Below are 27,451 nucleotides of genomic sequence, written 5' to 3'. Positions count from 1 at the left end.
TGACCATTTTGTGTCGATTCGCCGTAAAACCCAGCTCACTCACTAAAGACTGGTCTGATGCTGTGATAAGCTATGGTGTATCTGTGTGATCCCCAAGAAAGTTTATAGTTGGTAAAATCTCGATCAAACTTCAACATCCCTTCTACTAAGGTAAGTCTCGTTTAATCTATCCATCTGCAATGCTATTCTAATTGTAGACTGTATAGAATTGATATAGAATTAGTTGGTTGTTAAATTATTGATTTGTTTGGGTTTGTTTCCGAGAATCTTCTGTACTTGTGAGATTGTGCGCACAAATTACATAATTACTGGTAGTTTTGCTTAAAATGAATCCTTTTGCTTGTAGGCACTTACACTTCCCTTCCCCCTTCTTCATTACACATAACTGCCACATGTACCATCACGTGTCATACTTCTGCTGACCACTGCTCTCCTGTTAGCGTGACAAATGGAAAAGACAAATAGTCCCGCATCTTAAGAAATTTCTCGGATAGGGTATACTTTCCAACTGGATTTGATTATAATCACAGATTATTTTGCTCAATATTTAATTGCCAAAATGATCTAAATGCAACATCCTACTTGAAGGATTTTAAAGTTCATCCCAATCCAACCCTGCCGAACCTATTCATCATGCTTCTGGACCCATGTCTTTGCAGGGCCACCTTATTTAGATTCAGACGACGTAGAAAACCGATAAGAAATAAGAAATGATAAATAGAAAAAGTGGAAACTCCACAGGTCGCTCAACACAACAAAAACGAAAATGTTGCAGGCTCGGTTTGATTGAGCCTGTTCATGAACGGTAGTGGAAATGCATGCTACCGTCCACGCCCTCTAGCTCCGGGTTGAGTAGAACTCAACATTTACACATGTTAAAAGTACAAAAAACAATTTAGAGACATCCGCAGATGTGTTCATACGGCGGTGCACATGGAACCTTCAATGCTACACTAGTGTGTAATTCCATGAAAAGCGGCGTATGGCCCCCAGTTAAAATAATGGGTTTGCCCTAAACGAGAAAACAATGAGCAGAACTAAACAAACTGGAATTTAGAAAGGGGATCTGAGGTTATGGAGCCTGCATATCACAGAAACTGCCAAAAGACAAAATTAAAAAGCAGGCGCCATATCCAAGGGCTGATTATACAATACCCAAAGCTTAAGCGGAAGTTTCCTTTTGATAACCAAAAAAAAATAGTTAGTTGTTCGTTTAGCAAATAAACACAAATTATCCTTAATACCTCTTTGTCAATACCTCCCACAACGAATAGTACCTTTAAAAAATCGCTCATCATGGTAGATTTTGGCCAGTAAGTTTTCCCCTCTCTCTGTTAATTAAATGCCGAAATTTCATACAGAAACAAACTAAATGTTTGCGTCATTCAAGAGATAACATCAAGTTGAAAAAAGTTCGATACTGGTAAAGATGCAAGAAGAATGTAAATTTTCTGCATTATTTTAAAAGCGTTGCAACGGTTTACTACCTTCTGCACATTATTTTTGGTTATTTATAAGAATATCTTACAAAAATCTTTAAGTTTATACCATTAGTCACTATTACAGTACTCGCTTTTGTATGGATTTTTGAGAGAAATTATATTTCGTCTAAAATGTGTGGATTAGTCCATTTAAGTCTTGTTAGTACAAAAATACCTTCACGAATGCGTTACTCTTAGGGAGCATGTCGACAGGACTACAATTTCAAAATCCTCGGCTACATTTCTCTTTTTCTTAATTTATCACCGTGATAAAAATTGGCAATTTGGTCAATTTTATACACTTGTTCTGGCATATGATACTCTTGAAACTTCACATTATAATTATAAAATATAAATCCGTTGAACTTCTTCTATATGTTTACATAATCCACATTTGACATTTTCCATTATGTGTAAAGTTAATATTTACGTTATTAAAACTATTTTTTTAAATTTCAAAACTTAATGTAAAGTAATATGTTTTGATGTTGAGTAGGAATTTGTTCAGCAATGCAGATCTAGGTCGCCATTATGTAGTAGAACCTGATTAGTGGCAGTAGGTTTGAGGTTCGAACTTAGTGCAGGACACGTCTAAAGTTTGGTAAATACGTCGCACTGGTACTAATATTGTCGCTCAACTCTCAAGAGTGCTAGCACATGGAGGGGCCAGTCTAAAGCCAGTACACATTAAGTGATCCATCAATGAAAAGTCAAACAAATAAATACTACAAAACCTACGGTTTAATTTACAGTGTCCATCAATAACAAACAGTAGTATAAAGTCCAACAGATATCTACAACAAAATATTTGAGCCGCACCATGAGAATACCAACATAGTGGGTTTGCGACCAGCATGGATCCAGACCAGCCTGTGCATCCGCGCAGTCTGGTCAGGATCCATGCTGTTCGCTTTTAAAGCCTATTGGAATTGGAGAAACTGTTAGCAAACAGCATGGATCCTGACCAGACTGCGCGGTTGCGCAGGCTGGTCTGGATCCATGCTGGTCGCAAACCCACTATGTTGGTTTTCTCATGGCGCAGCTCAAAATTTTGAAATTCAAGATGTGTAGCAGGTTATGATAAACAATTTGCTACCTTACAATAAAACACAAAGGTGATCAAGCACTTCAGTACCTGATTCGATGATGCTAATATAAGATTTATAAGATTTTAAAACCAAAAAAAAAGTAAACTAAATTAATGGAATAATTCAAAATAGTAAACAAAAACTAAACAGAAACAATCCAATGAATAAGTTGATACCTGACAATAATATATGTAAATATTAAGGGAACTCTTACTTAAAGCCTGTTTTCAGGCTTGACTGGCTTAATGTACTGGACCCATAAATAAAATGATAATCAGCATTTTTCATTCGATTATGTATTCTCCGTAATACCCCGTGTTTTTTCGGAATTCTCCGGTTGTTAAGAAAAATAATTTTCTGTTATGGCCGAGTGATGCCAAAATCGCATAATGAAATTACGTAATCGCATGGAAAATAACCAATATATTGTCATGACCCGTAATGACAATCTGCAATTTATGTTCGATTACGTATTTCGCTATATGTTTTTGGCATTCTCCGGTTGTTGTGAAAAAAAAATTCTGATATAGCCGAAGGATGTCGAAATCGTATACGAAGTATATGTACATTGCACTGAAAAAGCCGATTGTCAGTACTGATCCACTTCCTAAAGGTCCACAAATAACTTGAAATAAGCAAGTTCTATATAACTGTGCTATTAAAATATATCAAATATTGATGCCTGGTAAGCTCATATAATTTTGGTATCATTTGAAAGTGCATTTGCTACTGAAAAAGAAATAATAAACCAGATGAGAAAATATGTTATAGAATTTTTTTTTTACTTTATAGTTTTCAATGATACTTCAACAGAAGTCCAGTTATAACAGTGTAAGATTTATCATTTTGCAGTCATGACTGTTATGATTTGTGCATATTACTATGGTCGTTTTATTTACTAATTCTTGTTCAGCAGACACGTACCAAAAGACATGGGATCACCAGGCATCGAAATGTTATCTATTTGTGGATCAGATATCTTAATAAGAAGCTACCAGAATTAACAGGAATTCTAAAACAGTTTATAAGAAAATAACAAAAAATCATAACCAGATAAGTGTTAAATGGCTGATACCAGTAAAACCAGTGCAATATCTTATTCAGAATAACCATATTCACCATTTTACACAAATATAATTCATTCAAATATCAAGCATAATTAAATATCACAAATATTTAATGATTATTATGTAATTATACAATCAGGTAAAACTACTTCTTTATTACCCTAAATAGTATCTAGTGTACATTTAAATTATATTTTGGATATTGCAACGCTCAGTCCTTATTTATATGACAAAAATGACCATGATTAACAACCTCATAGTTTAACAAATTATCTATACACCTATTGTCATATTGTTTTTTACGAAAAACATGTCTCCTGCCACTAACCATGCAGAAATGCCACAAATTAAGGGCCATAACTCCAAGGAAAATCACTGAACCATAACATTCCAATGAAGTACACAACTAGGCTTTGCATTGAAAAGTTTGGTGGAATTCCAACCAGTGGTATAGGAGAAGCAGCACAAATCTAAGACTTTGACAAATCAAGGGTCACGACCTGGCTGAAAATCATTAACAGAACATGACGATAATATGCACAACTACGCTTCACACTAATCACTCGTGAGGTTTGGTGAAATTCAGCCTAATTATATGTATATACAGCATATTTGGTAGTTTATATGTATATATAACGAATGTATCTAACATGTTATTGGTCATTCAATAAATGAATTATAAGATACATAAAATCATTGCACACTCATAGACTAATTACTATCATAAAAGTCAGATTACCATCGCTAACCTTTATTTAAAAACTGCCATAAAATAAGTACTACTAATTAAGACACCGAGATTTGAAAACCATGGCACTATATGCGCGTTATAAAAAATGTCTTAAAAAGCAAATATCATCCATGATCAGATCAAAGGTGAACTGGATAGCGATGATAATCTAAACTAAGATAAAAACTTTCATTTATATATTTCTGTAAAAGTGGTTGTTTACATCTAGATATACTAAAATTCTTATCAACTTAAAAAGAGTAATGTTTTAAATGGGTTTAACGTTGCACCGACACAATTTAGATCATATGGTGACTTTCCAGCTTTGATGGTGGAGGAAGTCCCAAGGTGCCCCTCCATTCATTATTTCATCACGGGCGGGTACCTGGGTGGAACCACCGACCTTCCGTAAGCTGGATGGCTTCCTGACATGAAGAATTCAACGCCCCAAGTGAGGCTCCAACCCACATCAGAGAGGAGCATGTGATTTGAAGTCAGCGACCTTAACCACTCAATCACGGAGGCCCCTGACAAATCAAAGGCCATAACTCTGAACATGCTGATAATATGTATAAATAGCTAGGCTTGGTACTGATATCCCCTGTAAGGTCTGGTGAAAATCTGCCCAATGGTGTAAGAGAAGCTGCCAAAATATCACACCATTTGACAATTATAGGGCCATAACTCCTCTAAAAATCACTGAATCAGAACATGCCGATATTATGGCACTGATCATTTCTGTAAGGTTTGGTTGAAATAGTATTTTGTATGCTAAAGAGTAATAAACTTTGTGTATCAGGGGCCATTACACTGCTGCAAATCATCGAATTAGAAAATACAGACGATATGCACAACTAGACTTTGCAATTATTATTCTTGTGAAGTTTGGTGTTAATCTATCCAGTGGTGTCGGAGGAGTTGCGACAAACTTTGCAACAGATTGACATACAGACGGACAGCACTAAATCAATGTCTCCCCCACATGTGGAGACATAGTAAGTTACATATACACCTAAAGTAACAACTTACTAAGTTATCTATATACCAGAGGTCATAGCTTAATAAGTTATCTATACACCTTCTATCACAGTTCAATAAGTTATCTTTACATCTACCATTATAGTTTGATAAGTTAAAACAGAGGGATGGCAAATCTGATTTAACTTACTTGTCTATTTTTTGCCAGGAGCTTTTTTCCACTTGTCTGTTTCACGGTGTGAAATTCTACTTGTCCATTTAGGCTCTGGGATAGGCTAGGAAATTAGGACAATTATTGATTTTGTTGCCTCTGGGCCCTAAAGTCATACTTGTAAGTTATCTATACACCTACTATCACAGTTTAATCAGCTAACTATACACACACTATCACAATTGTTTTTACACCTGCTATCACAGTTAAATAAGTTACCTATACACCTATCATCACAGTTTAATAAGTAAGGTACCTATACACCTATCATCATAGTTCAATAAGTTTTCTATACACCTACGTTCATAGTGTTATAACTTATCAATACACCTACTGTGTCTATGTCATAGTTTAATATGTACATATGGTCACAGAGTAATAACTCATCTTTACACATACCATTACAGTTAAAGAAAATACCTATACACCTACTATCATAGCTTAATGAGTTATCTATACACCAACAGTATTAATTCAATAAATCATCTATCAGTGTCAAAAAAACAAGAAAATAAGATATAATGCATACTGCATTATCTCTTCAGCGCAAAAAGTTGATAACTGTAGCTTTATATCAAAGTATTTTATCCCTCAACAATATGTTAATTAAAAAAATAGTAGTAAACATTTTTTGGATTCCAGTTATTGTCCATTTAAAACAACATGAGATAAATTTCAATGTCTGATTTTTTTCAGTCATCAAATGTATTGTCCGTTTCAAGCAGCATTTGTTGTTTTCACTGTACATTTTAAATTTTTTCAACCAATAATAATATTGTCCAATGTAAACAACAGTATGGTGTCTGTTTCAAAAAATATGAGTTTTTTTTCACTTGATTTTCTTCAACCGCAATATATTCTGTCCCTTTCAAACAATATTATTTCTTTTCACTGGAAGTTTGATTTTCTTCAACCACTATGTCTATGTCCAATCTGTTGTAGCGTTCTTTTAAAAGTAAAAGTACGGGTAAACACACAAATATTGCACCAATCAAGCACCAATTCTCCCACATAGTTCCTGCAACAATAAAAACTGCTGTTAACATACATGTATAGTTAAAACAAGCAAATTCGATGAATTGGTATCCCCCGACGAAAGGGTTTGTGGTGAGGAATGGCAAAAAGATATATCCGGCAAAAAGTTAAGGATGTTAATAAGAAGCAAATAATTTCATTAGTCAAAATCAATTTAACAGAAAACAAATGTTTAATTAAAGAGTACATAATAAATGTATGATACTTTGATCCTGACTAAAGAATTTATTTTGAATGGGATATGCTTACTGTAATAAGCTTAGCTTTTAAAATTAAATGCAGTTAATTGAAATGTGAGCTTGAAGTTTAACTGGAACGAAATATTGTCTTTGAGTGGTTTGGCACCAGGTGTTCCTGTTTAACATGTACATTTAAAAGAACAGATGTGGTAAGATATCTTGAACATGGCTGAGGGCAAGGTTTGTGCAGTCACAACTTAACATGTTGAAGGTTTGAACAAAAAAAAAGGAATGGAAATATATATATATATATATATATATATATATGTATATATTTATTTTTTTAGTGGGTAGGGGTGCAGGGGAACGGGAGAGGAAACAAAATTTCACATGTTGATTATAAATATTGATTGAAAATTAAAAATGAAAAAAAAAGGGGGTAAAAGGGTGAAGTTGGGGGGGAGCAGAGGATGCATGATCAGTGGTGGACATGACTGGGTGGAGAAGTGAGGTGGGGGAATGGTACAACTTGGAAGGTTTGAAAAAAAATCTAAAATAAGAAATGAAAAAAAAATTTCGGGCGAGGGGGAGGAGTGGGGTTTGGAGGGGGAGGGGGTGTGACCAAGGCAAGTGGGTGACCAGGTGTGGGTGCGCAACTTCACATGTTTATAATAAATGTTCACAGAAAAGAATGAAAGATATTTAATGAAATTCTGCCAAATGGTAAGTTTGTTATGTACAAATATGTGGATTTTTAGACAATTAAAGGGCAATAACTCTGAAATTACAAAAGAAATCCGTACAAAATTGTCTGTGCACAACCACATTATAGTGCTCTAAATTCTGTTAAAGTTTCATAGTTCTAAGTCAAATATATCAAAAGTTATGACGCAGAAATTGCCATATCTATAGATCTATAGTACCGTATATAGTTAACACTAGAAACTTCTAAGGGCCATAACTCTAGTGTTACTTGGGCAATCTGTCTGAAACTTGATGGGCCCCATAACCTCATAGTGGTGAACATGTATATGAAGTTTGTTTGAAAAAGATCTAAAATAAGGAATGTTGTTGTTGTTTTTTAGGGGGGGGTGTGTCGGGGATAGGGGGGGGGGGAGGTGTGCGATCAAGGTAAGGGGGTGACCAGGTGTGGGTACACAACTTCACATGTTTAAAATAAATGTTCATGGAAAAGAATGAAAGACATTTAATGAAATTCTACCAAATGGTAGGTTTGTTATGTACAAATATGTGGATTTTTATACAATTAAAGGGCAATAACTCTTAATTTACAAATAAATCCGAATGAAATTGTGTGTACACAACCACATTATGGTGATCTAAATTCTGTTAAAGTTTCATAGTTCTAGGTCAAATATATCAAAAGTTATGATGCAGAAATTGCCATATTTATAGTACCCTATACAGTTAACACTAGAAACTTCTAAGGGCCATAACTCTGGTGTTACTTGGGCAATCTGACTGAAACTTGACGGACCGGAAGAACTCATAGTGGTGAACACGTATATGAAGTTTTAAATAAATATTCCCAACCATTTCCTAGATATGGCTCCGGACGGACGGACGGACGGAAAGACAGACGGACAACGCCAAAACTATATCCCTCCGACTTTCGTCGGGGGATAACAAGAGGGCCAAAATGGCCCTAGGTCGCTCACCTGAGAAACATACCATAACAGTGTAAACATGTTTGGCCTAGTGATTTCATGGAAACAAATATTTTGGCCAATTTTCATTAGAATTGGACCAAAAATGTGGTTTCTTGAGTTTAAACAAGTATTTTGATCCCAGATGACCCATACTCGAACTCGACCTAAATTTCATCAAGGCAATCATTCTGACCAAACTTCATGAAGATCAATTGAAAAATACAGCCTCTATCGCATACACAAGGTTTTTCTATGATTTTACCTAATGACCTAGTTTTTGATCCCAGATGACCCATATTCGAACTCGACCTAGATTTCATCAAGGCAATCATTCTGACCAAATTTCATGAAGATCAATTGAAAAGTACAGCTTCTATCGCATACACAATGTTTTTCTTTGATTTGACTTACTTTTATACCCTAAGAAAACCTATATTCGAACTCAACATAGATTTCATCAAGGCAATCATTCTGACCAAATTTCATGAAGATCAATTGAAAAGAACAGCCTCTATCGAATACACATGGTTTTTCTTTGATTTAACCTAGTGACCTAGTTTTTGATCCCAGATGACCCATACTCGAACTCGACCTAGATTTCATCAAAGCAATCATTCTGACCAAATTTCATGAAGGTCAATTGAAAAATACAGCATCTATCGCATACACAAGGCTTCTTTTTGATCTGACCTAGTGACCTAGTTTTTGACCCAAGATGACCCATATTCAAACGCGACCTAGAATTCATCAAGGCAATCATTCTGACCAAATTTTATGAAGATCAATTGAAAAATACAGCCTCTATCGCATACACAAGCTAAATGCTGACAGACGACAGACAGACAGACGGACGCCGGACATTGAGCGATCACAAAAACAACACTTTTTTATGTGTATTTTAAGCCCTCCCTTCAAAGGGTGACGTTTAACTATTTATTCGTATCTTGTGATATCCTAAATTAATTTTGTGATATTATAGATTCTTTTTATGTTATCATTAAATGTACTTTGTGATATTTTAAAACGTAGTGTATTTAATGATGTCACTAATATAATTAAAGATATTATTTATTGTATTCTGTGATATCCTAAAATGATTAAGATATCACAAAATGGTTCAAGGATATAAAATGGAATATTTGATATCGGTTAACACAGATACCTTTATTTTATATTCTTAATTCAATTTAATAATGCTCTAAATTCTTTTCAGGATATCACATAATACATTTAATGATATCAGAAATAATTGATATCAAAAAATGACGGTGATATCCATAAATCAATTAACAATATCACAAAATGAATCTGTGATATTCATAAATGAATTTAAGTATATCTATAATCCATAAATGAATTTGTGATATATATAAATGAATAAAAGATATCACAATATGAATTTGTGATATCTTTTAATGAATAAGGATATTCATAAATAAATTTAGAATATCACAAAATAGTGTCTAATTAGTAAACCAGCATTCCCTCTGCTTTAACTTTCCACTCAAGTGTCCATTTGTGGATGGCCTGGTCTGCTCAGGGTTAGAACCTGCATTTCATGTGCTCAGTTAATCTTCATTCGAGCATCAGTTCTCATATATTGTCTCTAAATTATGGTTTAAGAACAGCGAAGTACATATTTATGTAAAATAACTAAATAAACAGAATGAGCGGCCATATAAACAAAGATACAAGTTCACCCAAGTATGAAAAATAAAAGAACAATTGTTAAATAACATTTCTGGAGTAGTATACTATAATGCATCTCATCCTCCTTTAAAGTTATTAAGGTTTAGGAGTATATTACCAAAACACAGAAATATTTCATAAACGAACAACATCGTTACTAATATTTTACCTGACCATTACATGTTCTGCCGTACTGAAAATATTCTGAAAAAGTTGTCCCCCTTTGAAAATGAATGTCATTTGTAAAGAAATAAAAATAAGCAATTGCTGAAAACTGTGTTCCACCTAGTTATGCGAAATTTCAACACTCGCACACTATTACAAATGCATCAAAACAAACATGTGTAACAGTTCCTTGAAAATGGTGAGTTTTTAAAGGCGCTTGACTGTCTGGAAGTGGGGCCTATTGAGACAGACCTTTTTTTGGAATTCAATGCTTATATCAGTATACTGACACTTGTTTTGTAGAGTAATATACACGCTTTTATTACAAAAACAACAAAACAAAAAAGTTTTCAGCAATTGTTTATTTTTATTTCTTTACAAATGGCATTCATTTTCAAAGGGGGACAACTTTTTCAGAATATTTTCAGTACGGGACAGTACGGCAGAACATGTAATTGTTAGGTAAAATATTGGTAACGATGTTTTTCGTATATAAAATATTTCTGTGTTTTGGTGATATACTCCTAAACCTTAACAGGTGCATTAAATTTAACAGATAATCTGCATTTGCATGTTATCATGCACAACACAAAACCAGTTTCTGAGGTAATGGAGGTAGAAGTATAGAGAAGGAATGTCCAGGACAAAATCACTTCAAACGTACACATTTAGGCACCGCGGCTTTGTTGTCTATAATCATATTAATGAAAATCAGTACAATTAGGCATACCATATTTACAGAGACCCGAGTACATTCGGGTTATCCGATATAGGGTTAGGGATGTTTTTGGACAACACTAGAAATCCAAGAAAATCTCATTTTGGTGTTTTACGGTCATGAAGGTCATTAATTCCAGGCTAAATATTGAACTTATAGTCAAATTTGGAAGGTTTTGTTCGCGTTTCTTAACAAAAACAATAAGCAGACAAAATAAAGTGTGCAACGATCAACCAGATTGTACGAAAGGACAAATCTGTATTTGATCAAAGAGCGATAATTAGACATCTTTAGCGGTATTCTATAGGATTATAGTAGGGAACTATGTACATGTGGTATAAGAAAAAATTAGCACCAATTATTTTTCGCACTCCATCTCTGTTTTAACATTTCGGAAAATGAACTCTTAAATGCACTGCATTACCTCAACATTGTAAGACAGCAACATAAATAAATAAAATTTTAGATATCAGGAAGCAATTGCTATATTTCTTAAGAAGGCTTTGAAACTTAGTTACTGACAGATTATATGTTACGGAATTACAAAATAGTTAGTCGTTTTACTGATTTTTCTATTTAAAATTGAAAAGCGTTTGTAACGGGATACTGAATGTAAATTGACTTAATTATGTAGGGATAACGCATGTTTTTTCGTGTTACAACATCTGCAGAATCCCGAGGGATTTGTTGGTACCCGAGCCCGTTAGGGCGAGGGTACCAACGATTCCCGAGGGATTCTGAAGATGTTATAACACGAAAAGATCATGCGCTAACGCTATTCTAGCATAAAACGCGTAAAAACCAGGTAAATGAATATATTGTCCCTCAACGTCATTATATTTCCATGAAATGCGCGGTAAAGTCTACGTTGTTTTTTCACGTTGACGTCATTTCCTTTTGAATTATCCGTTTTGGGGCCGTAATACGTTTACGCTTTGCCACGGAAGGAGCATATATAACAAGAGGGCCAAGATGGCCCTAGGTCGCTCACCTAAGAAACACACCATAACAGTGTAAAACATGTTTGACCTAGTGATATCATGGAAACAAATATTCTGACCAATTTTCATTAAGACTGGACCAAAAACCTGGTCTCTCGAGATTAAACAAGCATTTTCTTAGATATGACCTAGTGACCTAGTTTTTGACCCTAGATGACCCATACTCAAAATCGACCTAGATTTTATCAAGGCAATCATTCTGACCAAAATTCATGAAGATCAATTGAAAAATACAGCCTCTATCACATACACAAGTTTTTTCTTTGATTTGACCAAGTGACCTAGTTTCTGACCCCAGATGACCCATATTCAAATTCGACCTAGATTTCATTAAGGCAATCATCCTGGCCAAATTTCATAAAAATAAATTGAAAAATATAGTCTCTATCGCATACACAAGATTTTTCTTTAATTTGACCTAGTGATCTAGTTTTTGACCCTAGATGACCCATGTTCAAACTCAGCCTAGATTTTATCAAGGCAATCATTCTGACCAAATTTAATGAAGATCAATTGAAAAATACAGCATCTATCGCATACACAAGGTTTTTCTTTAATTTGACCTAGTGACCTAGTTTTTGACCGAAGATGACCCATATTCAAACTCGACGTAGATTTCATCAAGGCAAACATCCTGACCAAATTTCATAAAAATCAACTGAAAAACACAGCCTCTATCGCATACACAAGTTTTTTCTTTAATTTGACCTAGTGACCTATTTTTTGATCTCAGATAAACCATATTCAAACTCGACCTAGATTTCATCAAGGCAATCACTCTGACCAAATTTCATGAAGATCAATTGAAAAATACAGCCTCTATTGCATACACAATGTTTTTCTTCGATTTGACCTAGTGACCTAGTTTTGATCCTAGATGACCCATGTTCAAATTCAGCATAGATTTCATCAATGTAATCATTCTGACTAAATTTCATGAAGATCAGTTAAAAAATACAGCCTCTTTCGCATACACAAGGTTTTTCTTCGATTTGACCTAGTGACCTAGTTTTTGACCCCAGATGACCCATTTTCAAACTCGGCCTAGATTCCATCAAGGTAATCATTCTGACCAACATTCATGAAGCTCAATTGAAAAATACAGCCTCTATCGCATACACAAGGTTTTTCCTTGATTTGACCTAGTGACCTACTTTTTGACCCAAGATGACCCATTTTCAAACTTGGCCTCGATTTCATGAAGGTAACCATTCTGACCAAATTTCATGAAGATCAATTGAAAAATACAGCCTCTATCGCATACACAAGGTTTTTCCTTGATTTGATCTAGTGACCTAGTTTTTGACCCCAGATAACCCATTTTCGAACTCGGCCTAGATTTCATCAAGGTAATCATTCTGACCAAATTTCATGAAGATCAGTTGAAAAATACAGTTTCTATCGCATACACAAGCTAAATGTTGATGGACGACAGACGACAGACAGACGACAGACGACGGACATCGAGCGATCAGAAAAACTCACCTGAGTGAGCTAAAAAGGTGTTATAACAGCACGTAAGCGCGAGAATCTCTCTGTTAACATACGTTTTCTCTCCTGTTAAACACCCCCGAAAAGTGACATTCTAGCATAAAACTTCTGTTCTTGTCACTTTTCGGGGGTGTTTTAACAATAAAGAAAACGTGTGTTAACAGAGATTCTCGCGCTCACGTGCTGTTATAACACCTTTTTATATATGCGCGTTCCGTGGCAAAGCATAAACGCATAACGGCCCCAAAACGGATAATTAAAACGGAAATGACGTCAACGTAAAAAAACCACGCAGACGTTCCCGCGCGTTTCATGGAATAATGACGCTGAGGGAGAATGTATTCATTTATTAGTGTTTTCTTTCGCTTTTTATGCTATAATAGCGTTAGCGCATGTTCTTTTCGTGTTATAACATCTTCAGAATCCCTCGGGATTCTGCAGGCGTTATAACACGAAAAAACATGCGTCATCCCTATAATAACAGCATGCAGTTTTATGCTAGAATAAAGCTTTATTCTCCGCGCCCACAGGCGCGGAATATTTGTGATGGCCTTTTTTGAGTACAATGTATGTTGTAAATGACGAGTTGGTCCTTTCGATTTGCAAAATTTAAAATTTTTATTGTCTGGCCTGGCCCATAATATTGGCATGATATTAAAAAACACAAACGAGAAAAATAAGTTTCATAAGAAGAAAAGAAGCAGGACAGAAATCATGTCGCAATGGTGGAGCTGGCGAGAATTGTTTTTCGGTTACGAAAATATCAAAGCATTGCAAGACTTATAGACCCGCTTGTGGTTCAATACCGAGGTTTGTGAGATACATTTTGATCGTTTTGTAAGAAGCATCATTCATTTCCTTTTGTTTGCCTGCTGTACATGAGTTTTACAGGTGATTTTCTATGATCGAACGGTGAACGCCATCTTGTTAGACTACACGTTTTTGATGAAAAAGTACGAGTTTCGCATCTCATTGTGCAAAAACGGTTTATGACAGCAAGAAATGAGAATGTGTTTTATGGATATTTATATTTAAGCAGTGTGAGGGCGTATCAGCTGGTATTTTAACGTTACAAATGAGACTTTTACAGCAGCTGATAATGACCATATACCAAAATTGCCATTCTGACAGCTGGATCCCTTGTCTATAAATAGGGGTTACTATACCCTTGACAACCCCAGAACCTTTATGTGATTACCCCTGTGGTTTGAATAGACTGTTTAGAAACTCATGTTCTTATATTCATAATATGCCCAAACTTCAGTTTTAAAGAAAGATCATTTTAGCCAAAGTCTGGGGTCCAGTGCCATTAAGTATTAGTACTTTAATTGTCCAGATGAAAAACCCACAGTGCGGCACATTGTCGATGTTTTCTAATTTCAAGCTATGGTGTGTGTGTTTGGGTTTAACTTCTTTTTCAAGATTTTTTCAGTCATATAAATGACGGTGTCTACTTGTTTTTGGGGGGTTTTTTGTTGGGTTTAACGCCGCACCGACACAATTATAGGTCATATGGCGACTTTCCAGCTTTGATGGTGGGGGAAGACCCCAGGTGCCCCTCTGTGCATTATTTCATCACGGTCAGGTACCTGGGTAGAACCACCGACCTTCAGTAAGCCAGCTTGATGGCTTCATCACATGAAGAATTCAACGCCCCGAGTGAGGCTCGAACCCACATCGATGAGGGGCAAGTGATTGGAAGTCAGCGACCTTAACCACTCGGCCACGGAGCCCCCGTGTCTACTTGTAGCAGTGAGCACAATGCCCAACTTTACAGTGCTGCCTCACTGGAATATCATGTGTCTACCTAGTCACATTACACAGGATTCTGAACAACTCACAGTGTCACAAATTGACATACGGGCCTTATTTTATCTGTAGTGTAAATGCAGGTATTGCATCATCTTTTTGTAAATTTTGAGTTATTGAGGTAAAAGTCAGATTTCACGCATAAAATACCTCTCATGTTTTTCTGTATTTCATAACTTAAATTTCCATGTAAATTTCATTAAATTCGGTTCAGTAATAAGAAAGTTGATATTTTATAAACTTCAGTAATTTATGTTTTTATCCCCAAAACCACTATAATGGGCCTCAAATTGTCAATTTCAATCCGCGCCAAAGTAGTTAGATTCCCCGGCTATATCGTGAATCCCGTGGAAATACAAATAGTCAAGAGTTTACGCATAGGCCGTGAATCCCATGAAATTTAGTATTTGGCGGGACATCACCCTTTAAATAGACTGGACTAGATATGCCTTGTGCACACCACCTTCCGACATTATAGACGAATCTATGTCTGAATTATTTTCTTGCTAGTGTAGCAGTGTGTATATAATGTATATAATTAGTCTATGATATCAATTGTCCGATTAGCTCAGTTGGTAGAGCATCTGACTTGCAAGCAGAAGGTCGCAGGTTCGAGTCCTGTATCGGGCTGCACATTTTTCCGCTCCTATTACATTGGTGCCGTGAGTGTGGTGACTAGCCTTGGAATCCTAGAGCTAGGGTGAAGCAATGGCTGGGTTAGTCAAAAGAACCTGAGTTTGTCTTTGAAAAAAAAAGGAGGGAGGAATGTAGCAGTGTGTATATAATGTATATAATTAGTCTATGATATCCATTGTCCGATTAGCTCAGTTGGTAGAGCATCTGACTTGTAAGCAGAAGGTCGCAGGTTCGAGTCCTGTATCGGGCTGCACATTTTTCCGCTCCTATTACACTAGAAATTTATGCTCGATCGAGCTTCTTCCGCCAGACGATTTTCCTGGTGATGTCATAACCCGGAAGTTTGTTTGTTTGTTTTGGGTTTGACGCCGTTTTTCAACAGTATTTCAGTCATGTAACGGCGGGCAGTTAACCTAACCAGTTTTCCTGGATTCTGTACCAGTACAAATCTGTTCTCCGCAAGTAACTGCCAACTTCCCCACATGAATCAGAGGTGCATAACCCGGAAGTACAATGCCCGAGGTTCATTTGTCTTCACTCGCCTGGATGTGATATTCCCAGCGCAGAGCTTTCGTACCATGGTTGTGCCGTAAACCGCAAAGACGCTGATTTTTGTTATCCTCTGAAGTCAGCTCAGGGATGCATTCACCTACCACCATAGGGAGCCAATACGGACTCAACGTATTCACGGTTTAAAGGGACTTTATTTCAAGATACGTTTTGATATTGTTTGTGCTACTTAAAGTTAGCAATTTAATAAAAGAACTGTGACACGTCACTTTAGAATGGAACTGTAAGATCTTTTGTATCCGGAGATACTGAACTTTGATTTTTTTTCTTTCTTATAATCAGTTTTTTTTCATATCATCTATGCATTGTTAATAATCATCTTATGTAAATAAATTTGTAAATATTGTAAAGGGTGTTGATGTTTTGATGGTTACTGTCGCCGGTACGGCCTTTCCTGTCACACACAGCAGGGAACAGCGTGTGATTTGATAAATAATTAGCATCAATTATCAAGTCTGCAGTCCATCTATACACTACGGTCATCGACATATCAAGTACATTTTCTTTATCTATATTAATTAATGGTAAAAATAAGAAACATTTACAACAGCATGAACCCTAAGTAGATATTCAAATCTCAATGAATCAGGTGAAGACTGCAGATACCCGGTCTCTCCAAAATTAGTTTATCATAAAATAATGAATTTATATAAATTCTACATCAGACAAAGCCATTAGTTTAAGAATACTGTGGTTTAAATCAAACTTTATATTGTTTTTGGTAAAATGACGGATTGGTGAACTGATATGGAATATCTACCATAACCCAGGTATTTGGCTCTAATAAGCTAAACCAAGAAAATAAACACGCAACAAACAGTATGAAAAACGTTGAATAAAAGAATGTGAAGGCAAATGACAGAGAGATTGATCATGAGATGGATGAGTGTTACAGATCAAGTCCGATTAAAAAATGTAAAAAAGTTTTTTTGAAGATGCACTCTTCTCTTAACTTCTATCAATAACCTATGTGAAGTGAATGCCGATATGTATGTTAGATAAAGAGCTAATAACATAAAGCAGTACAGATAAATGCAGCAATCATGTGTACAACACATTGTTAAATAAAAAGTGTAATTCACAAAGTTAGCATTAAAGAGTGCTAGGTAATTTTAAAACACACAGTTGACTTAATTTTACTTACCTATTGGAAGAAGCTGTACAAGCAGGAACAGTAACCCTGCAATGTTATTCACCAAAGTAAGGACAAGATTTGTCACCCCTTCAGCTACCGGATATGTTACTTCACATGCCATTTCGAAGAACAATGGAGATGCAGTACCCAAAAAAACGTTAGCACTGATATAGCTGGTATATATGGCAGCTGAAATTTAGATTGAAACTAGAATGTGTCTGTAGGACACAGGGTGTGCCCCCCACTGGTACATTTGTCACAAATAAGGGGCAATAATTCAAATGTTTGCAGTCTTAAGGGGGTATAGCCTCAACAAACATTTTATGAAAAGGATTCATTATTCTAGGCCATATACTTTTGAGCTATGAGCATCACAAACAAAAAATCCACTATTTCGGCTAGTTCAAGGGCCATAACTCTGTAATAAGCATTAAGATTCTCAAGAAGAATGCCAAGTGTGCAAGGTCACATCATGATAAAGACTCAAGCAAGGTTTCATGAATTTACATCAAATATTTTTTGAGCTAGGCACATAATTAGGTGAAAATATGCATTTTTTTACTATTTCTGGGGCCATAACTTTAACAAGAGATCACAGAGTGATCTTGGCGCCCACCAATGTGCCATTTTTGAGTGTTCCAAATTTCTAGACTTGACCAGCTCAAGGTCAAATTTCATTTCCGTACACAACACTGTGCATGTGGTCCAAATTCGAAAGCTGTAGCTTGAGAAATGTGAAAGTAGGTCACTAGGTCAATGTCAAGGTCAAAGTTTGTTTCGGTACACAATCCTATGTATGTGGTCTAAATTTGAAGCCTGTAGCTACGGAAATGTGAAAGTAGGTCACTAGGTCAATCTTAAGGTCAACGTTTGTTTCGGTACACAAAACTATGCAAGTGGTCTAAATTTGAAGGCTGTAGCTTGAGAAATGTAAAAGTAGGTCACTAGGTCAGAATCAAGGTCAAATTTTATTTTGGAATAAAAACTATGCATGTGGTCCAAATTTGAAGCCTGTACCTTCAAAAATGTGAAAGTAGGTCACTAGGTCAATGTAAAGGTCAAAGTTTGTTTCGGTATACAAAACTATGCATGTGGTCCAAATTTGAAGGCTGTAGCTTGAAAATGTAAAAGTAGGTCACTAGGTCAAAATCAAGGTCAAATTTTTTTTGGAATACAAAACTATGCATGTGGTCTAAATTTGAAGCCTGTACCTTAAAAATGTGAAAGTAGGTCACTAGGTCAATGTAAAGGTCAAGTTCATTTCAGTACACAAAACTATGCAAGTGGTCCAAATTTGAAGGCTGTAGCTTGAGAAATGTGAAAGTAGGTCACTAGGCCAAAATCAAGGTCAAATTACACTTCAGAACACAAATCTATGCATGTGGTCCAAATTCAAAGCCTGTACCTTCAAAAATGTGAAAGTAGGTCACTAGGTCAATGTGAAGGTCAAAGTTTTTTTCAGTACACAAAACTATGCATGTGGTCCAAATTTGAAGGCTGTAGCTCGAGAAATGTGAAAGTAGGTCACTAGGTCAAAATCAATGTCAAATTTAATTTTGAAACACGGAACTATGCATATGGTCCAAATTTGACGCCTGTACCTTCAAAAATGTGAAAGTAGGTCACTAGGTCAAAATCAAGGTCAAAGTTTTTTCCAGTGCACAAAAACTATGAATGTGGCCCAAATTTGTAGGCTGTAGCTACAGAAATGTGAAAGTAGGACACTAGGTCAAAATCAAGGTCAACTCATGTCAAGGTTCATCTTACCACTCAAAAATATACATGTGGTCCAAATTTGAAGGCTGTAGCTACAGAAATGTGAAAGTAGGTCAAAATCAAGGTCAACTCATGTCAAGGTTCATCTTGCCACTTAAAAATATACATCTGGTCCAAATTTGAATGTTATAGTTATTGACAAGAACATTTTAAAAGCTTTTCCCTATATAAGTCTATATGAACCATGTGACCCCCGTGGCGGGACCATTTTTGACCCTAGGGGCATAATTTGAACAAACTTGGTAGAGAACCACTAGATGATGCTACATTACAAGTATCAAAGCCCTAGGCTTTGTGGTTTGGACAAGAAGATTTTCAAAGTTTTTCCCTATATAAGTCTATGTAAACCATATGACCCCCAGGGCGGGGCCATATTTGACCCTAGGGGTATAATTTGAACAATCTTAGTTGAAGACCACTAGATGATGTCACATACAAAATATCAAAGCCCTAGGCCCTGTGGTTTTGGACACGAGGTTATTCAAAGTTTTTCCCTATATAAGTCTATATAAACCATGTGACCCCCAGGGTGGGGCGATATTTGACCCCAGAGAAATAATTTGAATACTTTTGGTAGAGGACCACTAGATGATGCTTCAAACCAAATATCAAAGCCCTAGGCTCTGTGGTTTTGGACAAGAAGGTTTTCAAAGTTTTTCCCTATATAAATCTACGTAAAATATAGAAATAAACAAAGGGCCATAACTCACTCATAAATTGTTGAACCAGTCTGATTTTCAGGGGGACACAACTAGGGTACCAATACATCATTCTGACAAAGATTGGTCAAAATCCCCCCAGTAGTTTCTGAGGAGATGCGATAACGAGAAATTGTTAACGGAAGGACGGAAGGACGGACGTCAGACCACGGACGCAGAGTGATTTGAATAGCCCACCATCTGATGATGGTGGGCTAAAAATAGGGGGTGGAGCCAGCCAAAAAATAAGAGGTATGCAAGTTTATATCATGATAAAGACTCATGCAAGTTTTCATCCATTTATATCATATACTTTTTGAGCTAGGTGCGTCTCAAGGTGAAAATGTTTTTTACTATTTCAGGGGCCATAACTCTGAAAATAGGGGGCGCACCCAGATGAAAAATAGAAGGTGCCCAAGTTTATATCATGATAAAGACTCATGCAAGGTTTAATAAATTTACATTAAACACTTTTTGAGCTAGGCGCATCACAAGGTGAAAATGTGCATTTTTGACTATTTCAGGGGCCATAACTCTGAAAATTGGGGGCGGACCCAGTTGAAAAATAGGAGGTGTGCAAGTTCATATCATGATTAAGACTCAAGGTTTCATGAATCAATATCAAATACTTTTTAAGCTAGGCGTGTCACAAGGTGAAAATGTGCTTCTTTTACTATTTCAGGGGCCATAACTCTGGAAATAGGGGACGGAGCCAGACGAAAAATAGGAGGTGCGCAAGTTCATATCATGATAAAGACTCATGCAAGGTTTCATCAATTTATATCAAATACCTTTTGAGCTAGGCGCATCACGAACTTCGGACAGATGGACGCACGCACGCACGCACGGACAAGACCAAATCTATATGCCCCCACCACTCATGGGGGGGCACAACAATTCACAGTATGTGTTTAAATAGTAAACTGATTCCATACCATGCAGAAACAACAGTCAAGTAAAGATTTTACCTCTATAAAGGGGCCTCCCTGGCCAAGCGGTTAATGTCACTGGCTTAAATCACTTGCCCCTCACCGCTGCGTGTTGGAAATTTCACTTAGGCATAGAATTCTTACGTGTGAGAAAATCATCCATTTGGCTTACAGTAGATTGGTGGTTCTACCCAGGTGTCCAGCTGTGACTCAAACAATGCCCATAGGGGCACCTAGGGTCTTTCTCCGCCTATCATTGTGACGTTATTCATCAACCATGTATGAAAAGGTTTTACAGAAAGAAAAGCATGACAAAAAGCTTAGAAACTGACTTATAAATCATTTAAATAATAAGAAATATACAATGCTGTGACAATTTCATTTAACCTTGTACTACAAAAAAATTTGTTTCAATAATTGTTAATACAGTTGATTTTAAAGAATGACACCTTATACCCAGAAGTTATTTGAGCCGCGCCATGAGAAAACCAACATAGTGGGTTTGCGACCAGCATGGATCCAGACCAGCCTGCGCATCCGCGCAGTCTGGTCAGGATCCATGCTGTTCGCTAACAGTTTCTCCAATTCCAATAGGCTTTAAAAGCGAACAGCATGGAGCCTGACCAGACTGCGCGGATGCGCAGGCTGGTCTGGATCCATGCTGGTCGCAAACCCACTATGTTGGTTTTCTCATGGCACGGCTCATTTCATGGGTTCTTATTTGGTTTGTATGGCAGGGAAGTAAAAGTGTTTGTTGACACACACTGTAATAATACAAATACATGTCTTTAAAAAAGCTGGTTAGAAACCAAAGTTTCCAACCAAAATACATTTTTGTTGCTACATTGACAACAATTTCAGATGCAGCAAAAACAACACCACATCAAGTCTTTTTAAACAAGAGCTGCCAGAGGACAGCAACATTTGACTGTTTAGCAGCCTTAGTCAAGTGAAGAAATATGAAAGTCTTAAAATAGGTGTATTTTTATAAAACTGCAAAACAGAGTTACAGAACCTGTGCAATAAACATCAACTCATCACAGTAGACATGTGTATGAAGTTTCAATCCATTCCCATTAGTGAGTACCGAGATACCAGCTTACACACAAAAACAAAACCAAAAATTTCTTAGCTGAAAAGGGGTACAATTTTGTAAAAACAAAAATGTAAACTTAATTATGAAACCTGTGCACTGCATGTCAGATCAACACTGTGAACAAGCTTGTTTCAATCCATTCCCAGCTACCAGCTGAGATACCAGCTTTTATATACAAAAGCATTACTAAAAATTGCTAAGTAGAAAAAGAGGCATAATTTTGTGAAGATGTACAGCAGAGTTGGAACCTGTGCACTGCATGTCAGACCATCACAGTGAACAAGTGTGTGAAGTTTCAATCCATTCCCATCAGTAGGTACATACAAAAACTTTACCAAAAAAGAGCTGTCCGTAAGACAGCCAATGCTCGACTATTCAAATTTTTGTCCCAGAAGCAGGAATATTACCATAAATCTTGAAATATCTAGAGAGTTTCAATTCAGTATCTGCATTAGTTTTGGAGAGAGTAACTTGCATGCAAAACTTTAACCCGGATTTTCGAAGTTCAAAAGGGGGCATAATTTGGCCCAAATGCATGTTACAGTTATGGGACTTGATGCTTTCACTAGTTTTAAACCCCAAAGACACATGTGAAGTTTCAATTCAATACCTGCATTAGTTTTGGAGACAGTAACTTGCATGCAAAACTTTAACTAGGATTTTCTTAGTCCAAAAGGGGGCACAATTTGGCCAAAATACAAGTCAGAGTTATAGGACTTGACCCAATGAGGTTGTAAATTGACCCAGAAAAGAATAAATAAGTTTCACAGCTATATACCTTTAAGTAATAGCTATATGTACTTGCATGCAAAACCATAACCAGGATTTTCTAAGTCCTAAAGGGGGCATAATTTGGCCAAAATGCATGTCAGAGGTATGGGACTTGATGCTATCACCTAGTTTTATAACCCCGAAGACACATGTGAAGTTTCAATTCAATATCTGCATTAGTTTTGGAGATAGTAACTTGCATGCAAAACTTTAACCAGGATTTTCTAAGTCCAAAAGGGGGCATAATTTGGCCAAAATACATGTCAGAGTTATGGGACTTGACCTAGTGAGGCTGGTAATTGACCTAGAAAAGAATAAATAAGTTTCAAAGCTGTATGCCTTTAAATGATAGCCATAATGTACTTGCATGCAAAACTTCAACCAGGAATTTCTAAGTCCACAAGGGGCATAATTTGGCCAAAATGCATGTAGTAAAGGCCTTTTATGAAAATAGGGGAAAAAACTCGCAAAGAATTGATTTTTGGTGTAAGCATTCTAAAAGACGTATGTAACAACATACTAAAAGTATAGAAAAGTATCATGGTGCAAAATGTATTTTTTGGGGTAAAACGTTAAATATATAATTGAAACTATGAATTTCTGGAATCGGCCCATAATAATTCCATTGTTTTTATTAAGAAAGCGAAATTTTGCGTGTTAGTAGAGAATTATAACACAAAAAAATTTAAGCTCAAGATTATTTTTTAAAAAACCAAGATGGCCACCAAAATCCAAGATGGCCGCCATTAAATTTTCATTATACAGGAAAACCGTTTAAGTATTTCAAAAACTTCAAATAGTGTGAAAGATGACCAGCATCATAGAACATACATACATTTTATTTCAAAACGCACAAACTTCAGTCTTAAACAAATTCAAGATGGCTTCCCGATTCCAAAATGGCCGCCACAAGATCATTTAGGAATACATACACTGAATAGGAAAATGGCTCTAAAATGGTTCGACTGAAAATATTTTTCTTGCATCAAACATGATCCCCGCTTTTCTTCTGATTTTTATTCAGGACTGAGGATATTCTTCAAGAAAATGTAAGTTACAGACACTTAAAGTAGGTCCAGATGTGTTCTGCAGCCATTGGAAATATGACAATTTTATCTAGAGTAAAGAAGAACAGCTATTTAGTGTGCTGTAACATACAAGGGCATATTGGTAAAAAATGAAATCTGGCCACATGGGAAAGATTTTCTTTGACTAGAATTGATAGAAAATGACAAAATTATTGCAATTTTGCGTTAAATATTGATACAACACAAAAAATATCACATTTTTAATGTTTTGGTTGTACAGTATTGTTTCTCAAAAACTGCACATTGGTATCCTAAATATTACTGATTTCTAGTACTCAGAGGTACAACCAACATATTTAACAGTTACTGCTTAAATGTGTAATTTGTATACAGATCCCAGTAGAAAATTACAAAACAGGGCAAAAGTAGGCTACAGTTATGATAACTGATTGAAAATTATGTTGTGACAGCTATTTTTGCCAAAATTTGACGAGTTGTCATACGTTACTGAAATTACCATAAAACCTTAGACCCTGTTGGTATCAGACTATAACCTTGTGTTTTTTACATGCATCTGGGATGTTTGTACATTTCAAATGAAACTGGCACAATGTTAGAGAAACAAGTTTATCTTATAGATCTAGGCATAAAGACACTAAATAGGCAAATGGCGCGAAAAATGGTATTCGCATAATGGCGGATTCATATAGTCCTCGATTTTATTTTTTGCTCTGTAGAACTATTTTCCTTATTTTCTTTTCAGTTCTTGCTGAAATCACATGACAAATCTATGCTTGACATGTTGGTAGCATTTTCATAATGAAATGATAACACTACAGTACTTGTCATGTATACTTAGACCGTACACAACCCTCTACAATTTAAGGATCTCATTCTTTAGCTAATTTAAAAATTTGCAGTTTAAAAAAATGTGTGTTTGACTGAAAATATTTTTTCTGCATCAAACATGACTCATGCTTTTTTCTTTTTCTTTATATTTAGTATTTGACAATTTTCTGCAAAACAATGTGAGTTATAAAAATTTAAAATATGCCCTGATGTGTGCTACAGTCATTGGAAATATATCAATTTTGTAAAAAATAAAGAAGAACGGCTTTGAAGTGTGTTATAACCTTTACCAAGAACACAAATTGATAAAATTTTACTAAAATATGTTTTGCAAAAGCAAAGAAACCTATATCATAACAACACTTCCACGTAGCATATATATATCAATATTATGTATGTCAAATTAGGTTACAATGTCTCAGACTAACTGACAAACTATGTAGAATGTCCTTTGTTAAAACACGTAGAGCTAGTGAAACCATATACCTCGTATATTTTTTTTTCTCTGACTATCTCGCCTAAATGATTTGTGTTCCAATATTTTATAAATAATTGCAGTTATCAGGGATAAAAACTAGCTATTTTTATTTAGGGACCCAGACTGTCAAAAATAAATATTCAACATTAGGTATATAAGCATTTTCTCAAACAATTTAGGGACCCAGCCCAAAATCTATATAGCCATGGGCTACTGGGCCCCTGCTAATTTGTATCCCTGGTTATGAGCTAGATAATTTCAGGGATCAGGCAAAAATCACTCAATGTTTCAAACTAACAACCTTCAACTAATGATAATCAGCTCAAACTTCTATAGGCTGGGGATGCTATATTTGACAGGTCTTTTTGTTGAAGTTCCGGTCAGACAATGTCTTTGAATGGACAACATACAAAAATAGAAAAAAATAGAAACTCCACAGGTTGCTCAACACAACAAACATGAAAATGTTGCAGGCTCGGTTTGATTGAGCCTGTTCATGGACGGTAGTGAAAATGCATGCTACCGTCCACGCCCTCTAGCCCCGGGTGAGCAGAACTCAACATATACACATGCTAAAAGTACAAAAAATGATTCAGAGACATCCACAGATGTGTTTTCACATAGATGTTCAGCCGATGTTCTCTTACTTGAAGTTGCAACTCAGTATGATTGCCCTGATTCTTGGATGCTCAGTGTTTATATGCTATAACATATAGCATTAAACCACCATATTGGTATGAATGTTGAACCCCGTCTGTGAGCATGAACTCTCTTACTGACTCAGAAGATTACCAAACCAAACGTCTCTGTCTCAACTTTCCAATGCTCAGCCTGTATTTGCTATCGTCTATCCCGTAAAGGTTTAATTTCTATGTGCTGGCCCTACCCTTACAGAAGCAAGCCTCTGTGGCGTACATGCTGCGTATTTGCTGTGTATATGCCGCGAACACAGTAGTACGCCAGAGGAGTACATTTTACATACACCGCATGCCGCGTACATGCCGTGTACTATTTCGACGAGTACACAGCATGTACGCAGGAGGTCACTAGTACACTTCAAGTACGCAGCACAGACTCTGAAAATTTAAGGAGTACACTGCATGTACGCAGGAGGGACTTCTACAAGAAAATAGTACACTGCATGTACACTGCAGATACTTTGAAATTTGTGCAGTACACTTCATATACGCGGGAAAGACTTGTACAATTTCTTTTGGCATTTATACTGTTTTTTTTTATAAGTTAAAAGTCTGAAGTAAACTTCATATACGCGGGAGGGACTTCATGCAGGAAGGATTTGTACATTTTTTTTTTTTGGAAGCAAGAACTTGATTTCCGAGTAACTTTTATCTTAATAGCATAGAATAGTTCAGATTACCGGTATTCTGAACAATAAAAATTTGCCAAACTATTTGCAATGTTCATTTGTGAAGCTTACATCTTAGTGATTTCTGAGCTGCACCTTGCATGCAGTGTAAAAATATATTCTTTTTCATTTCGAATTAATCCTGGAGCTTTCTAACTTGGATAATTGAAAAGCCTTATTTGAACTTTGTTGCATTACATTTTGTAATACATGAAATAATTACCAAGATAATGCCTCAACAGCGCCCGAATGAGAAGAATTAATAGCTCTCACTGTTATTTGAATACTCTTAAGCAAAACACCACTCTATCATGTTTTATAAAGGCTTTAATGCTCATTATGTTAACTCATTAAGGCCTCACCAAATTAAAAAGTTGTTCATCGGATTTGCCGCTCGTATATTTTCAGAACGTTTTTGGCTAACTGCGCTTGCCCCATTGGAAAAAATCAATCCAAAATTTTTTGGTGCGCTACTTTTTACGGACGTAAAAGTGTATAAATGCTTATATAATTCCAGTCCTAGATTGTTCTCAGGTGGATTTTAATCAAAATAAATACATACTACGCACACATCGTCTATAATAAATCATAACACTTATATTTAGTTGCATTAAAGTTGTTTCCCCTTGATGCAGTTACGCCATTTTCTTCTAATGTTTACCAAATTACATGCTACAAAAATTGATTTATTTCATTGAAAAGTGGATGGAGAAAAGCATACTAATTTATTTGATAACATCAATCTACATTATTTTGGTAAGGGTAAATACTTATAAATGCATGTCACTTATCTTTTTTCTGTTTTTT

The 27,451-nt window shown here is 35.9% G+C and overlaps 1 protein-coding gene and 1 non-coding gene across 2 annotated transcripts in view; one reads left to right on the top strand and one right to left on the bottom strand.

Moving 5' to 3' along the window:
• Window positions 1-2,670: 2,670 nt before the first annotated feature.
• Window positions 2,671-27,451, bottom strand: part of LOC123559751 (solute carrier family 49 member 4 homolog) — a 57,530-nt gene continuing 32,749 nt past the window's right edge. Inside the window, exons 14-15 of the mRNA XM_053516783.1 lie at window positions 17,663-17,842; window positions 2,671-6,573 (exon numbers count right to left, since the gene is read on the bottom strand). Coding sequence (XP_053372758.1) covers window positions 6,434-6,573; window positions 17,663-17,842 — 320 coding nt within the window. The 3' untranslated portion in view covers window positions 2,671-6,433. The remainder of the gene's footprint in view (window positions 6,574-17,662; window positions 17,843-27,451) is intronic.
• Trnat-ugu (transfer RNA threonine (anticodon UGU)) lies at window positions 16,126-16,198 on the top strand. The gene has a single exon. It is a non-coding gene; the product is annotated as a tRNA-Thr (tRNA).

This window comes from Mercenaria mercenaria, chromosome 10, assembly GCF_021730395.1.
Source record: "Mercenaria mercenaria strain notata chromosome 10, MADL_Memer_1, whole genome shotgun sequence".
In the NCBI taxonomy this organism is placed as follows: Eukaryota; Metazoa; Mollusca; class Bivalvia; order Venerida; family Veneridae; genus Mercenaria; species Mercenaria mercenaria.
Note: the sequence above shows the minus strand (reverse complement) of the source record. Positions and strands in the feature narration are given on the sequence as shown.